Here is a 17,428-nt window from a genome sequence, read left to right on the forward strand (position 1 = left end):
GAAAAGCTATGCAAAAGGGTACAGCTTGCCATCATAACAAGCCAAGACAAAAGTTTTTACCTATAACAAGTAAGAGAAAAGTAGAACAACTAGTACATATTCCTCTTTTCATGTTCCAGTTTCATGGTTGACTTCCACACCAGCCAAATCACATAATCAAGGGAAAACTGGAGCATGATCAATATAATTTTAGTTGGTACAAGTTTCTCCCAAATCTTCACTTTCACCCCAAATCACTAGCTCATTTGAATGAAAAACGAAATTAATTAAATATTACCTTAAAATCATGATCTCCAACCAGCAAAAAGAAAAATATTCCCTCTTCAATCAAGTGCTTTCATCATAGAAAGGACTAAGGAGGGATAAGCATTGTGTTTCTGATTAATATGAAGCTGCAAGAGATGTTAAAAGAGAATAGGCATTTAGATATTCAAATATTACGAAACAGTTTTGGGACTATAGTGGCATTCTGATATTGATAACTCTGGTAATATGCAACTTATTCATAAGTCAATCTGATCCAATATTACATCGGTTACTATAAGGGCATACCAACTGTGCATTTAAGTTTCTATATTATACTGATTAGTTCTAGTAACCAGTATAATATAGGACCACATATAATACTGGTGGCTTAACCGGCGTTATATGTAATTCACATTTTACAACATCCACGTCTACATCGATAACAAAATTGGTATAAAATATCTCCTAAAATCGATGTAAAATGTCATTTCTGTACTAGTGTTGATCTAGAAGAAAATGCTACAATGTATCATTTACACTACATTACATGGTTGAACCCTCAAAAAAGTTTCTCAGAGACAGATACACAGAGCCCGTTTGGCATTCTGGCCACCTCCAAACTGCATGCTTTGTGACACAATGGAGGTGGACAGAATGCCAAAATGTCTATGGAACAAGAGCTCTGAGAAACCCAAGAGAGCAAAGGAAAAGCACAAGGAAATGGAGATTGTAGCTTAAGTTTTAGTGAAGAAGGGGATAGAGGTTGTTGCAATAAAGAGAAATGAGGAAGAAACAACAAAGTTTTCCATAATTGTAATTTGAATTGAAGATGGGGTTTTTATAGAAAGAAAGTGCACCAGCGTGCATGGAGTTGTACGATCTGAGGGTATGGTGGGAGCTTATGTTGCAATAAAGATAAAAGACTTTTTTAATTGAACCTTGGTTTTGTCTTCACAAGTTTACTACTAAAATGTGGTTATGTTTGTGTAAGACAGCAATGTTTTGCATTGAAAATTGAGGTGCTTTGTAGGGATAATATGATTGATATGTGCTTTTCTGAGTTGCTGCAAAAGGAGGATGCAAAATGGGCTGTCCATGTCTCCCACATTACTTTGTCAATTCAATCTTTTTGTTTCAATACAATTAGTTCTAAAACTCTTTTTCTGCATCAATGCAGTAGAAGTTACTATATATGTACACATGCAGCATCATTTATAATTATTAAAGAGCATCATTCAAAAAACATTTATGCTACATTGATACAGCCCTGCATCTATTCCTGCACAACATTACCAATACAGCTGCTTTTTTTCCTTGGCTCCCTCTTCCATCCCTTGTCTTCACTTCTCAACATTCTTCATAGGTGCAATGATACTCTGGTTTTATGTATTTTATTAAGTGACTTTGTACTCCAAGGTTATTTGTCGTAGTATGTTGGGTTTGAAGTGTTTGTGAATAAGGGAAAGGCTCATCGTTTAGTTGGGTTGCTTGATTTGTTGTTAGTTTTGTTGGGTTTTAGCAAACTGTAAGGGGAAATATTAGATCTGTTGTGTCTTATTTTGTATATAGATTGAAATATTCATGAAGTGATTCATATTTTTTTATTTATTTTTACTGATAAAAAAAAGTTGATTATTCAATGGTGAACTGCATTGCTCCATTCAGCTAGCCACCTAAGCTTGAGCCAAGACTTCAGTTGATTGGCGGCTCAAAGCTTCGAACTGCAGTTCCCTGCACATTAGGCCTAGTCGATTGAACTTTTGGACTATTTCAAAGTTCAGTAAGACCTAATTTCAACTTGGCATCAATGTGGACTTTACTGATATGAAAATTAGACTTGTAGAAACATCAGAAATACTTTTTGTCAATTGAGTATGATTTTTTATGAATTTTCGTAATAATTTAGAAATCATTTCATTAGTTGATTATGACCTTTGGGTTTATAGTATTTTATTATTTGTTTCGGAATTTGAAATTTAGATATTTTGAGTTGTAATTACATCCAAATTGTATTGAGTATCTTGTTAACTGCACCCCACTACTATCAGACAAAGACTGGAATACCCTACCATTGAGCTGCTGCACCATCACTGCTGCAGAAAAAGAAGAGAGGGAGAATGTTGCAGAGGAAGAAGGGAGAGAGAAAGTGTTGTGAAAAAAAAAATGGTTTCTGAATGTTTGTTCCTAAAAATTTATTCCATTCGGAACAACATTTTTAGAATAAAATTTTCAGAATATATTTTGGACTGATGTTTTCCTTACCACTTATCTTTAAAGGAAAACATCACATTCATGAAACTAATACCAAAACTTTCTCTTGGACAGAAGAACTAGCTATAAATTCTATTTATAATTCACTATAATTTTCAAATTACATTAACCTTGTGACTGGTAAATTTAAATATATTACCTCTTCTTTTTCTTTCTTTCCTTGCTTTGATTCTAATGCAATATACAATAAATATGAATAAACGAGATTATTACTCTCATTCTGTACTTCTCTCCCCATGAATTTTTCCTAATTTGATGCTCCATTACAAGGAAGCATAGTTAGTTGATCCAATGGTCGATGCATCTTCAACCCACAGAGTGAACTATCATTATGTAGTTCATATGTAGGACCGTCATCGATCTAGTTCGCAGTGGCTGCACTGCTGTTCCCAAACGCAGGACTATCATCTTGAACTATTGCTTCAACTGGGTTTTCCTTTGCCCAGACAGCAGCATCTAGATATCCAAGCTCAAAGAGTCGGTCAAGAACTGCATCTTCTGCTGGTTCAAGTGCCCAATTGAAAAGCTGCAATGATTTCATTCAGAATATTCATCTCTACTTACCCTTACGAAAATTATTATGTTAATTCACAGAATAGGGTTACCTGCCGTGGACTACATGCATTTTCTGGATTGCAATCTGGACTAATTCCTATACCTTCCAGTCCCAATCGACTTGCAGGGAAAGCACAAACACGAACCTGTGAAAATGGTAGATACTTTTTAGGTTGAAACAACGTGAAAATAAATAACATGATAAATCATAGATCTGTTTAGTCACATCTGAATTGAAATACAACAATTAAAGTGCATAAAAATAAATATTTTCAATCATTTCATCCACATAAACCTGCCAAGGTTCCCTATAGTTCACCTATTTCTAGAACACTTTTTGACTTTTCATCTTTTCGTAGATGATCAGAGGAAGTCGGAATCATTTTCCATAGGCATCATGTTATTTAAATCCAAAAAATTGTTAAAGAAATTGAGGTTGGATACCGGTTGACCAAGTCTCAGAATTTCTTTTATTTTATTCCGAGTCAGCGAGTCTAGTAGTTGTTTTGTTACACTAAGTCATAAAGTCGGCGCTCTGAATCGGTTCCTATTTTCATGCAATTGGTTTTTGTTAGTAGAATAATGGTTATCTACTGTTTTTGTTGTATTACATACATATAGGTTATGGATTAATAAAGAAAATGCACTTCCAGAATTTTCTTTATACTTCTGTAATTTCATCATCTATTTTTTCAATAGTGGTATGAGTTTAGGTTCTCAGTTTAAAGTGTAAACAAGGGAGATTGAAAATAAATACCAGCAGGTTAAGTTTGGACATACACTGGGAAGTGAGACAGAGAGTCTGCAATTTTTCATTCCGATTCCTATTCTAGAGCAGCAATAGACGATGGTCACCGACACCCTTGTTCAATCATCCATTTCCTACTTTGATGGACACTATGACCATTGGGGTATGTTGATGGAGAACCTATTGAAGTACAAGGAGTATTGGCAGGTTGTTTTGAAGAAATTGAGGAACCAGCAACTGGCATAGCAGTGACAGGCTTAAAAAAAAAACGAAGTAAAAGGACTGTGCTTGAAGGATTTGAAGGATTTAAAGGCAAAAAATTATCTTTTCCAAGCCATTGATTGTTCAAAAACCATCCTTTGCACACTCACGTCCAAACATTTGGGATTCCATAAAAAAATAGAGGTTCTACAATAGCAAGGAGGCAGCAGCTTCAAACTCTTCAGGTTGAGTTTGAAACCCTTTGAATGAAGTTTGAAGAATCAATTTCAAATTACTTCTCTCGCATGATGACTATTTTAAGCAAGATGTGCACATTTGGAGACGAAGCTGAACAAACTACGATTGTAGAAAAGATATTTCACTCTTTAGTACCAAAGTTCAACTTTGTTGTATGTGCCATAGAAGAATCAAAATACATTGATGAACTCTTAATGAATTTCAAAGTTCGCCATCTGTTCATGAGAACAAGTTTAAACAACCAGAAATCGAGGAACAAGTGTTGAAAGCTTCTACCAATACTCATTTCAACAATTTTAGAGGAAAGGGTAGAGGTAGAGGAGGTGGGGATCAACAAGTCAGAGACTCTAGCAAGAATTTCAAAGGCAACAATGATCAATTTCAAGGCAAAGAAAAAGGAAAAGAGCATATGACAAATCTCAGGTAGAATCATGCCCCCGTGTAGACGGGACATCATTCAATTTAATAAAAAAAGTTAATACAAAGTACAGAACAAAGAAAGAAAGAACACATTTTATAAACCCCTCAGCACTTAAATAAAGGTTTCAACAAATAATAAATCACCTCAATCAATAATCCAATTAGTAAATAATGAAAATACCGTTTGTGCAGCAGATGTTGGTGGCATAAACAAAGTCAAACCCCCATCAATGCATAATCGATTCCGAAACACTGTTGCTGGCCTTGGAGCAAGATATCTGGTGAGTGTAAGTAAGTTCTAAATTAACTTAATAATTTATAACAAGTAAAAAATCACATGCAACTAAGGAAAAATAGTACTATAACAAATCACCCAGGGATAAAGGAAGAGGTAAAAACTGCATTGATTAGATCTTCCTTGGAATCAAACTGATCTACCAGCAAACCCCTGGGTCTCCAAAGAAGCTGTGTCACAGCAACTGCAACAGAAGGTGAAACGTAAGTCACAGCAAGACCTCAAAATTCTTCACCACTATAAAGAGAACTTTTGCAACATTTTTTGGCCCAAAAGTTCAAAAGATAAAATAAATCGTAATTTTCATTTTTTTAATAATGTAATAAACTGAGGCTACGAATGTAATTTAAAAATCTGATAGACGAGTATAATTGCTGTGGACAACTACAGACTATATATTTTTATAGTTTAACCTGTGTTATTTCCACTCATCCTAGAAAAATAGCAAAAAGGATTTGCAGTTTTGTTCTTGGCACAAGACAGTTTCATGACAAAACTAACAGTTGCTGAACATCCAGAATTACCTCGGACTCTCCCATTAGATCTTATATGAACATCATGAGGCAAAAACTTGTCAAGAATATCACGTAGAACAGCCTGTGCAGAGAAAAATTGAACCAAAATGGTGAGATTTTAACTTTAAAAAGGAAATGATAGTTACATATTCACAGGTCACTGCACATCTCGCAGGTTGTTATTCCAATTTCAGAAACTAACATTTCAATTAAATAAAAAGTCTCATTAATAGAAATGTCCCAAAAACAGATATATTTGGTAAAAATGCCAAATCAGCCTTCCTTTACCATTTTCTAACAGATACTTCATAAATCAAAAGTTCCAATTGTATCTGAAGAAAGTGGCATAGCTCTAAAGGCAAGAAAAATTGGGGTTATAACGTAGTACGGGCCTAATCAAATCCTAACTATCAGGTTTTCTTTTGGTCTCCAAATTCACAAACGTCTCATTTCATTTTCCACTTATTTGTCTCAGTGGTTCTTGTTGGAGATCTAACATAAAATCATGCATGTTGTATTTTTCTAATTGCTTAAGCTTTTGGCATAGTTGGTTCATGTCATGGTATCATGTGCATTGTCCATGCTTCTAGCCCAAGCCCCAAAAGACTCTTTCAGGGAGATTGTGTTTGAAATGTAATATAAAAGCATTCACGTACCTTCCATCAAATCAAACAACTCGAACTTTTGCAATAATTGATTAATGACAGTTCTAATTCTTAACACGGTCAACTGAAACAATAACAATTCACTCTTCATCCAAAATGAGACTACATATGTCTATATAATAGCTAACAACTGATTAACAAGTTCTTGTCTAACACACTTGTAGTTACAGACAGAATTGTCAAACATTCAAAGGCATGATGAGTACCAAGTTTCTGTGTAGCAATCTATAACTGGAACATTATCTGATAAACATGATCTGTATTCAGGACTACTTTGAGGGATGATTCTAAGAGAATTTATATTTAATTTTATACAAAAAGAAATACTATTAGAGGGAGATAAGGGAAGGTACGATAAAATAAAATCCCCCTAAGCATAAAAAAGAAAGTAGATGGTAAAAAAATGCATGAAAGCTGTTCAATATTGTTACAATTAAGAAAAAGGCAACCCTCTTAAACAGTGATTAGATCCTGAAAACATTAGAATGGTCATATACAGTCCCACACAATGCTATCCAATAATAATTTCATGTGAAACAAAAATACCCTTAAATCTCCAACCAAGTGCACCAAAGACGTGCATAGATTGCACATTGTTACATGTGTTTTTCTCTTTTTGGCAAACCTGGATAGCAGAAATTGTTCCGAAGCACACCTACTGCTCACCAAGCACCTCGAAAAAATAATTTCATATAAAGGTGGCTGCCTTACATTACAGCACAGGAACACTTCGGTTGTTTGAAAACTAGAGAGGCACATAATGACATATCAAGAGAAAGATCAGTATGAGGCTTACAAACTGCAAAAGATCATTCATACAAATCCTATTAAGTACTGCCGTCCAGACAAAGGACTTGTGCTTAGAGGGAGGTGTGGATTTCCAAATTAGCTCGTGAAGATGGAATATCTAAAATTCTGATACTATTAGTGCAAGCGAGCAACCAAATAAAAGAAAAGAAACACACTAAAAGAGTGATATAGTTCACATACAGCAGAAGAAATTCTAACCCGCAAAAATTCCTTATATTTAACCATCAGTAACAGAGCAAGAACATAAAGTAGTTTGAGAATCGAGGCACAGTTACCCCCAAGCGAAATGCAGTCCCTCGATTCCGACAATCTTCAGCCAATAATTTAGTAGCAGTCAAGGCATCTTCCATACTAGCTCCAGAAGCAATCACAGCACACACTATTGCTCCAGCAGAGGAACCAGCTAACGGCGTCGTTTCCTGCACTAGCATCACAAAACTCTCTCATTATACATACATGACACATCAATCCAACATAGCATAATGTAATTTATATTAAGCCCATGGGTAACCTTTATGTAACCATTTTGAATGAGAAATTGAGCAACACCGAGATGGTACGGGAAGAGAAGTCCAGCAGCAGAGAAGCTGAAGCCAGGGGTGGTGACCACTCGCCTGAACCTCTTCCGCTCCGCCTCAACGTCTTTCGTTCTCTGCTCCCAAACCACGTCCGGATCAATCTCGTCCTCCACCACCGCCCCGATTCTGTCCTCCTCCGCGTACACTTTCCCCGAAGAATTCACGAACATCGCAACCGAACCCGAATCGCCGACAAGGCTGCTTCCCTTGTTGCGGCTCTTGATCAGCCGCGACGCCAGCCCCAGGAAGAGTTCGCCCGTGGCCACGGCAAACGATTTCTTGGCCGTGATGTGGTCTTCAACCCCTCCCTGAGGCTGAGGTGGAGAGGAATTGGAGGCGAAGGTGAGGAATTGGGTGCGTCGACGGAGAAGAGTGAAATTAGGGTTGAGATTTGCATGGAGAAGACGGTGAGCATCGGAGGAACAGATGCTGGGACCCATCCCTTACCACGCAGAGTCGCAACACACACTCTCCCTCTTCCTTCTCTTCTGTTTCTACGGTTGCTTTCGCAGTAGTTATGGTCGGTGTGCGAGAGTCTCGTGTTTAACATTTTTGTGTTTATAATAATTATTGAAATAAAAATTATTATTAAATTACAAAAAATAAGTGTAAAAATAAATATAAATAACTTTTACAACTTTATTGTAAGTTATTTTTATTTATTTTATAAGTAGTTATTTTAACTGAAAAAATTATTAAATTTAAAACAATAGTCATGTCAAATAGTGAAAATTTGCATACATTAAAAAATCTTAATATTATAAATTATCTTCATTATTATTATTATTTATAACATTAATGAAAAAATTGTGTATACAAATTTTTATTATTGTATTCTTTGAGTAATCATGTTTAAATTAAAATAAATTATTTATGTTAAAAAAAAATTATTTGTAAAAGAACTAGCTCAAAAGTTATAACAATTATTTATATTTTTTATAGCTTAATAGTATATTTTATTTAATAGTTATATATATTATTATATAAAAAAATATTGTTTGCTAATATTAGTATCATTTTTTAATTAAATAATTTTATCTTCTAATAAAGAAAAAGTTATTTATTTATTTATTTAATAAATAAATAAAAATGTTTAAAATAATTAAATAATGTATTTTTATAATTATTTTATACATTTTTAATTAATTATTAATAAAAAAATATATTTTAATATAATAAAAATATAAATACAAATAGTTATTATTATTATTTCCACTGTCAATATACCTCTGCCTCACATTTTCGTCCTTAATCAATTCGAATTAGGACCCACTTCATCTTTAATGGGCTGATCTCACTGTACTACAAGCCCAACACCTCAACCCATCACTAAAAAATTAGGCGGTTTGTGCTTTTTGCACCCAATAAATTTCAACATCTAAATTGTAATTGATTTTAACTTGTATTCAATTCATGCAATGTGTTTAAAATGAGTAAATCTAACACTAAGTTTATAGGTTTAATATAGTTGTGAATTTTTTAAATGACATGTATTTTATCATAATGATAAAATTGTATGAAATTGATGTCATATATTTGGAATAATGTGTGAATTGTTGTTTAATTGTATAGTAAGTATGAAAAATCTATATTGTAACAAAGATCTTCTAATTTCAATGATAATCTGAGTCACATAAGCTAAGACATCAGATAGTAAAGAACTGATGAAGAAGTTCATACATAATGTGATCCAATGTAGACACATTGTATTGGTTAGTTGAACTTATCCTGATTATTTCTTATATTTATTTGGATATGCAAGTCCGAAACTAATATGTTATTTCTGAACTTCGTCATCTAGAAACTTATCTGAATAACATAAATGACCTTTTAAATATCAAAATCCGTAAACAAACATAAATGAGTTCCGGATCTTATCCTCAACACCATTTACAACACACCATTTTGGATATGAAAATTTGGAACTCATAACTCACTTATGAATATGGTCATCCGGAAGCTTAAATGAAGTACAAAAATGACCTTTTAGATATCGAAATCCGGAATATATAACAACCACCTCCGGATTTCTGCATCCGTAAGCAAAAATGTTTGGTTTTAAATTTTGTGTTGGATGCATGTCTTTATGTTGCAGCGAGAAATTGCCTTACATAAGTGGGATTGCTTGATTCATGTAAATGTTTAAAATTTTAACTGAAACTATACATGCTGCAATAGAAAGAAAGCACAGTGGAAATTGTAGAGATACAATGAGTTGAATTTTAGCTCAGGGGTAGCATTAATTCATGTCAAAAAGGGAAAATTGAAGCCACCACTACTGATCTTGAAGAATCCACGTCAAAGAGGGATTCTATAAGATGGATCCACCATTTTCAGGATGAACAAGTTACCTCTATTACCTCTTGATATTCTGTGAAGATAAGGCATAAGAAACAAATTCAGACTTAATATTGCAGATGCATGAACCATTGCTATTTTGATGTTGTGGTTTGATACTGTGGTTGAAAAACCAACTATTTTATCTTATTCCATCTGTTTAAAACTACCATTAATATTGAATTCCACAAAGAAAATGAAACGCAAGAATGTGAGTCAGAAACAGCAAATTCCATATACTAGAGTCACTGACTTACCGTAAATCTTCATCCAAATAAGTAATTTCCAATTGACCGCGACCACTCCCAGGTGATTTAATAGGTATCTGTTAATACCATAATAGACTCATTTGTCAGTAAAAAAACTTGGTACATAATAAAGAAGAATAATAAAGAAACATTATCATGATATGAATGTTTAAGGGAGCTCGAACATTTGATGGAGATCCCAACTTCATAGTATATAAGTGGGTACAAATCTGATTTTATAAGCTGATTTTATAAGGTTGAGTTAGTTTTATTAAAACCTACTTCTTAAGATAGTATCAGAGTCATTTAAAGTTTATTTTAACGAGGGCTTGTTGGTCTTATAAAGTCACCTGCTATCAGTCGTGATTGGATCAACCATAAATATATAGTGTCACGTACAAGTTGAGAGACCTCAGCGTAAGTGAGGAGACTAAAAATAACGACATTTCATAATATATAAATAGATGCAAATTTCACCTTATAAATTGAATTTGAGTTAGACTTAAAGTTCATTACTTAAAAACATCAACTAGAAATTCATGACATGTAAAAAGATGCACAGAAGTTAAAGCCAAGAAATTATGTTAAAATTTTGTTCTGTTCTGTGATGTTTAATTAAATGATAATATATAACTTTGCTGGAGTTTTCTGCCTGAAAGATCACTCTTAGCTGAAGTTACCCAATTACTGGCTGGGAAACAACTAATTCAAGGCTTCATCTATACCTTTGTCTGAGACTCAAATTTTAAACTTAAATGCAGTTCACCATGAGTAAGGAATTGGAGCTGAATATGGACTAGTTTTCAACAGTTTATTAGTTCTTAAAATGTTTTCTTAATAATGACAGAGAGACCAAACATGAAAAGTGATTTCAAGCACTGCATCACCTACCAGATTAGCTATCTTGAAGAAGTCAAACTTGACAGCCACCTTTCTTGAGTTAAGAGGCACTAAATTGGCAGTGGCCTACAGCAACAATGGCAACATGTAGATTCCAAAGCATTGTAAATTTAATGGCGTTAAGTATACAAAATTGCTGGTAAGACATAACCAATTGTTTAGCTTTTATAACTTATGCTGTAAGCACCAGGGGTTTGTTCAACCAAGGCTCTGTAAATGGTTTATGTGCTAAAATAACAATCCAACAAGCGATGCTAATGATACTACTACACAAAAGAAAATTCAACATAAAAAGCTTAAGTGAAAATGGAACTCCCATTTGCAATATAGTGGTAAAAATTCATGTGAATAAGTAACACTATGTCTAGACCTGTCATGCTCATGTTCATCTAAACCAGAATCACATAGAAAAAGCTGCCCCATGAAACCCTTCGAATTCCTCTACTGAACCGTGAAGTGCACAACTCATGTCTTTGCCAAATTTTGGTTCCCATTTCATTTACATGTGTAATGCTTCTAATTCTGTTAATTTGATTCTGGAAAATGTCTGGATTGCAGTAGTTAGTCAGATTTGGTGTGTTAGGAACAAGGTTATTGGAATGACATCATTTAAAGATTTTCTCTTTTGACTCAATTGAATGTTTGGTCTTGGATTTCCTCTAAATTTCATCAGCTTATTTTTCTTATTCAGATTTGATTTGCCTAAACTCGATTTAGCTTTGGTTTAGCTTGTTGGTTGTTGGTTTTGGAGCTTCTTATTTTAAAGTAGTTTGGATGTCTTTTGAGTAGATTGGTTAGTATTTTGTTGGCTAACTGTTTTTGGTAAATTGTATATAGATTGGATCATATTTATTTATTTATTATTGTTAATAAAAAATAAAAAAACAAAGTCAAAATTGTCTGTGTTTTCAATCCATATTAACAAATACAGAACTTAGAACTATGGTACCTGGTTGTAGAACGGCCAAGTTTCAATATTTTGAGCTCTCAAGGTATCCACGTTAATTGCCTGATAGATTTTTCCATTTGGTCGCAAGAATTTCGGCCTCTGGGATAGTTATACTACAATTAATTCTCACTTCAGTAAAGTTAACAAACATAGACTATTGAAGCCCTTCATAGTTCAGACCACACATAGTGTTTTCCGAATTCACATGTTCCAGTCCAACAAAAATAACAGTAACAAAAAAGTGATATTGATTCAATTTGGGAAATGCAGCTAATTTCAGAACAAAGAAGTGTAAAAGTGTGAAAGAAACCTGTGTTTGCAGAATTGATTGAGATGTCGTATACAAGAGCTCCCATTTCCCATTGAGAAAATTGGATTTGAGAGGCTCCTTGACAAGATTCACAGCCTCAATTTTACGAGCAATCTAGATAAATAAGACCCACTTAGAATCACAACTCACAAGGAAACCAAAAGAGACAGTGAAAACAAAACATAAGACACTAAAATGATGCAACATGTAAATATAACAGGTGACATGATAAATCCAACAAACAATAGTTAAGATAGATTCAAAATGACTCTGATAACATATTAAGAAGTGGACTTTAAGTTTAATTTAACCTCATAAAATCAGTTTATAAGGTAATCACTTATACACTATGAAATGTGATAATTGTTTGTTTTTGGCATGAACCTGGTCCACACGTTGTTGGGCCTCAGGAGTAGCCTCGGCACCTCTGTCAAGAGGTGCAATTGTTTCATAGAGCTCCAGCTTGAGGCTGTCAACATCTCTACCTTTAGTTAGAAAACCTGGGAAAAAGGAAACCATGTTCCTCCACTTTCCAGAATCAGGTTCTTGTGATTTGAGGTGGTTGGTGTTCAATTTTGGTCGTGAGGGTGATGAAAAAAATGGATTTTGCTTTGAAGGGTAGGAATCAATTATGCATTTGAATGGCAGAGTGGCAGTGGGATTGGAAAGAGCCATTGAAAGATGGGTTATGCTAATGCACACTGCCAACCATTATAATTGGTTGTAAAGTGAACATGTAGCTGTTGGAAACAAAATGTAACTGTAATAACTATAATATATATGTGTTACTGAACAAGTTTTATGCAGAAAATATGAAAACGGTTTCAACTTCAGCGTGTAAAATCTTCACTGCACCTCAACAAAATATTTATTTCAACATGGAAGGAACATTCATAATTAAGTTAATAGAACTTTTAATTAACGAAACTTTTTTAAAAGTTAATTTTTTTTTACGGATTATTATTACTTAATTTCTCAGTTTAACTGAGATATCAAGTTATATTATAATATTTAACATAAAAAAATTATAAAAAAATAAAAATTTGTAAGAATTAATGAAAGACACATGTGGAACTGAAATGGCCCAAATGAGTGGCTGACATCTCTAGGGGAATCTAATCCACAGAAACTGATGGACCGCGTCTGGTCAATTCAGGCTTATTTTTTCTCCACTTCATCAAATTTCTTTTCGCACCCCTTCAATTTAAAAAAAAAATTGTTTTATCCCATTTTTTAAATGACTTCTAAATTATCATTTTCAGAATTTTTTTATGTAACATACTTTATAGAATTCATGAAATGTATTAACATTTTTCAAGAACATAATTTTAGGGGAAAAAATCATAACAGAATTTTCGACAAACATTTTTCAGACATTTTTTAAAATAAATAATATGTTTTGGAATGTATTTTCCAGAATATAATTTTCATAATATTTTTTTCAGAATGAGAGAAAACAGATACAACATTTGGTGACACCCTCAAATCAATGGCCAAAAAAATCATTCAACCCACATTTCTTGGTTCAACGTTTTCGATATAATAGAGCACAACTCACTTGTCCAAAGATTTTTCAATAAAAAAAATTGCTTTAAACTATTAAGAAGGAAACAAAATTTGTGTAACCCCAACCAATTAGTATTTTTATTTTTATAAATAAGCTATTACATATTACAATATAATTAAATTTATAAGTAAAAAAATTAAACACGTTTTATTGTTTTTATTTTATCTGAATTTATATTTTAATTGGTGACAAATTAACAAAAAAATAAGAAAAAAGTGTAATGAATGATTGGCATGTTCCTTAACGAATGAATGATTGAATTTATATAAATAATTACTTATAAAAGAATATAGATTTTACAATTTATTAGAAAAGAATTAAATTGGAGATATCTATTTAGGAAAAACAGTAAAGTTTAGAGTTCAATGGTTTTATTTATAAATGAAATAAACTTTAAGAATCGATTAAAACAAAACTAAATTTTAAAATATCTGTTTATTTCTTAAAAAATATAAATCAATTTATAAAAAGAGGTAAAATTTAAGGATGTCTATTTTTCCTTTCCAATAATTAATATACATATTTCTTTCATTGAAAGTCATACCAAATTTACATGGACTTATAATTATTTACCTTTTTTGTTATTTAATGTTTGATAAATAGATAAAAAAAATTGATAAATATTTTGAACTTGTGGAAAAATTCCAAGCTTTCAATGGCAATTTTTGTTAAAAATAATGTGGAAGTACTTTTTTGTTTCGATTAATTATTAAATTGTCAAATGATTTTGGAAAAATATTTGCACAATTAGAAATATTCCATATTTAGAAACTTAAAAAGAATTTTGTTTTTAATTGGATATAAAAGCAATAAATACGTTGGTATAGTGTTTAAATAAAAGGGTAAAAGTTGACTTTTGTGTGTGAACTGAAATTCAAATACACCTTCTTCTTCTTTATTTCTTACTTTTTCTTTTTAAATTCAAATTCACCTTCAACTAAAAAAAATCATTAAATAAAAAAAAATTAGATAATATTTTAAAGATTAAAAAATTATCGATATCTAAAGTCGTTTTTACAATTAATAAAAAATTATAAAATAATTTTTAATTTGATATCTAAATTAGTTAGCAGGATTTTAATTACTAATATTTAAGATTTTAAATTAGTCTTTTATAGACTAATTTATAATCTAAAATATTAGTAGCTACAATTTTGGCAGATACCAATTTAAAAACTAATTTATAAATTTTTATGAATAATAGAAACTACTTTAGATATCAATAATTTTTTCAGTCTTTAATTTTATAACTAATTATTTTAGTCTCGAAAATCAGTTGCAATTTGATTGAATGCATAAGTTTATGGAGGTGTTGTGAGAAATGTTGATAAGTTATTTGTATTATATATTAGACATGAATGAAAATGATTGGGTATGTTAAATAGAATTAGGGTTTATAGAAAATGGTTGGAAATATTTGGGAATAGGAAAAGAGGAGGTGGAGTTAGTAGGTAGTTAGGAGAAGACAAGCATATGTGAACAATCCAACCACCAAGAAAGTTGCTACGTATTGTCTATCAAATTCTTGGTTGGTTCGATGCTTCTTTTTTTTTTCTTTTCTCATCAACTCTTGCACCAAACTAACCCTCTCTTCAAACAAAACAAACCCACACGCTTCCAACTTCTACCACATTAATTCAACTAATATATTTAACATAAATCTTTTCTTTTTTTTTACTTATTTTAATTATTTTTGTGATAGACACATATTAGCAAAATTAACTATATAATGCAATATTTCATCCAATTCAATGAATACAATGATGAACATGTGAATCATCACATTTTATCAATTTCCATTTACTAAACAATCAAGTGTTAACAACTATTTCATGTTCAACATCACTCATGTCCACACTTGACATTACTTTTGGAAGACTTGTGAATTGATTTAAACTCAAATATTTGTACTTGTTGTGATATCTCTACATACGGTTGTTTGTACATATGAATATCTGAATCAAATCACATCATGTGATAGGGTTAATCCATATTATGTGTCAAAACAATTATTTTTTAAATTGCAGACTCACTCATATGAACTTCCTTCGACTTTTACCACCTGATAATTTTTGTTTATACGATCTCAATATACTAGTAGAGTCAGGATATCTCATTATAGACAAATTTGTAATCAATGCACATCCTAATAATCTCAACACAGTGTTTTATTTTCTGAAAATACTGTCTCAATAACATTCCACATGATTCATAGTTAATCTCACTTGTCAACAAACCATTCAATCACACAGGAATTTGTACTTTTAAAATAGTTAGGAAATATCAACATTAATCACATAATATTAAAATTTCACAAATCAATTGAATATATGAATAATATTTACTTTACATTTGATAAATATTAGATTTACTTGTTTTAAACACTTAAGTTGCATTAATGTAATCAAATGTATGCACTAAGCATGGGATGTTGGCACTAAGCACATGGTGTTGGTGCTAAGCGCAGGGTGCTGGCACAAAGCATATTTGAGGTAGAAAACACCCCAAAAAACTACATATTCATCCGCTTGAGCATAGGAAAGTGGCGTTGAACAGATTTGAAGTCGAGAACACAAATACACTTGAGCGCATCAAAATACCGCTAAGTGGATTTGAGGCAAAAAGCAAGTATATCTCATTTAAAATCACTTTACAAGTAAAAACAAATTTAACTTTGAAATACAATCAATTAATTTAAATTGTGAATCATTTATCCACTTGTTTTAACGACAAACTGTTTTCATAAAATAACATCTATTTTCAATAAACAAAATAAACATTACAAGAAAAATTTGGAACTTTTATTTTAAAAATATATTATTTTTATTTTAATAATAAAATATTTAAATATAATTATAATTATATTACTTTTATTATAAAATAATATTTTAGTCCTTACAATAATATTAATAATTTTATTTATTATTATTATTATTATTATTAGTTATTTATTGGTAACATGGTTTATCTAACACAATTGGTGGTATATGCGTTCCGTTGTTTCCTACCTAATTTACGGTTGTTGTTCTCTCCCTTTCGTCTTAAAATCCATTTTCTTTATTTTCTCTTCCTAGCTATTTTTTTTCTTTTTAAATGTTTGTACTTTTAATTTGGTAAATAAATAAGTTGTTGTCACTTTTGTATTTTCAACAAATGAAAATAAAGTATCTCTCGAGAAATAAAATTACTTTCATAGTGCTATTGCAAAATATTTATATTTGTTCTTATTTAAAAAACAAATAAACTTTAATATTTTAAAATAAACGCAAGCTTTTTGGAATATATGGATTTTTTTTTTCAGAACGAGATATATTTATATTAATTTGTTTATAGTTATACATATTTTACTTAAACATCTTTGTTAGGTGTTTTTATAACAGTTGTTAACAAAATATTTTGGTTCTAATTACATCTTAAAAAACGAAGCAATAATTTTCTAATTATCCAAATAAATTAATCAAAGCGACTTATTTTTTTAAATAGAATATTTTTATTTATAAAAAAACCATAATTCTGATATTGATAGCATTTCACCCAAATAAAATAGCTATTATT

At 31.5% G+C, this 17,428-nt stretch overlaps 2 protein-coding genes across 4 annotated transcripts; both read right to left on the bottom strand.

Moving 5' to 3' along the window:
• Positions 1-2,563: 2,563 nt before the first annotated feature.
• LOC137832857 (uncharacterized) lies at positions 2,564-8,103 on the bottom strand. The gene is made up of 7 exons (XM_068641222.1): positions 7,496-8,103; positions 7,260-7,403; positions 5,519-5,591; positions 5,073-5,178; positions 4,881-4,977; positions 3,123-3,218; positions 2,564-3,043 (listed from the first exon to the last, which is right to left on the bottom strand). Exons 1-7 carry the CDS (start codon positions 8,000-8,002, stop codon positions 2,879-2,881), a joined length of 1,188 nt encoding a protein of 395 aa, XP_068497323.1. The 5' UTR covers positions 8,003-8,103; the 3' UTR covers positions 2,564-2,878.
• A 1,510-nt stretch (positions 8,104-9,613) lies between these two features.
• Positions 9,614-13,388, bottom strand: LOC137832870 (probable plastid-lipid-associated protein 4, chloroplastic). Of its 3 annotated transcripts, XM_068641244.1 has the most exons (6): positions 12,691-13,181; positions 12,307-12,420; positions 11,997-12,095; positions 11,039-11,113; positions 10,157-10,224; positions 9,614-9,933 (listed from the first exon to the last, which is right to left on the bottom strand). In XM_068641244.1, exons 1-6 carry the CDS (start codon positions 12,979-12,981, stop codon positions 9,861-9,863), a joined length of 720 nt encoding a protein of 239 aa, XP_068497345.1. In that variant the 5' UTR covers positions 12,982-13,181; the 3' UTR covers positions 9,614-9,860. The 3 variants fall into 3 exon arrangements, with proteins under 3 accessions (XP_068497345.1, XP_068497346.1, XP_068497347.1); XM_068641245.1 differs by lacking the exon at positions 11,039-11,113 and having other exon boundaries at positions 12,691-13,388; XM_068641246.1 differs by lacking the exon at positions 11,997-12,095 and having other exon boundaries at positions 12,691-13,139.
• Positions 13,389-17,428: the final 4,040 nt, after the last annotated feature.

Source organism: Phaseolus vulgaris, chromosome 6, assembly GCF_000499845.2.
Source record: "Phaseolus vulgaris cultivar G19833 chromosome 6, P. vulgaris v2.0, whole genome shotgun sequence".
NCBI classification, from domain to species: Eukaryota; Viridiplantae; Streptophyta; class Magnoliopsida; order Fabales; family Fabaceae; genus Phaseolus; species Phaseolus vulgaris.

Coding starts and splice junctions, on each gene's coding strand:
- LOC137832857 (XM_068641222.1), bottom strand. CDS start 8,002: ATGGGTCCCAGCATCTGTTCCTCCGATGCTCACCGTCTTCTCCATGCA. Junction 7,404..7,495: donor TTCAAAATGGTTACATAAAG/GTTACCCATGGG, acceptor ATGCTAGTGCAG/GAAACGACGCCGTTAGCTGG. Junction 3,219..4,880: donor CAACATCTGCTGCACAAACG/GTATTTTCATTA, acceptor CCATTTTCACAG/GTTCGTGTTTGTGCTTTCCC.
- LOC137832870 (XM_068641244.1), bottom strand. CDS start 12,981: ATGGCTCTTTCCAATCCCACTGCCACTCTGCCATTCAAATGCATAATT. Junction 12,421..12,690: donor CCCAACAACGTGTGGACCAG/GTTCATGCCAAA, acceptor TTATTTATCTAG/ATTGCTCGTAAAATTGAGGC. Junction 10,225..11,038: donor TCTTCAAGATAGCTAATCTG/GTAGGTGATGCA, acceptor TGGTATTAACAG/ATACCTATTAAATCACCTGG.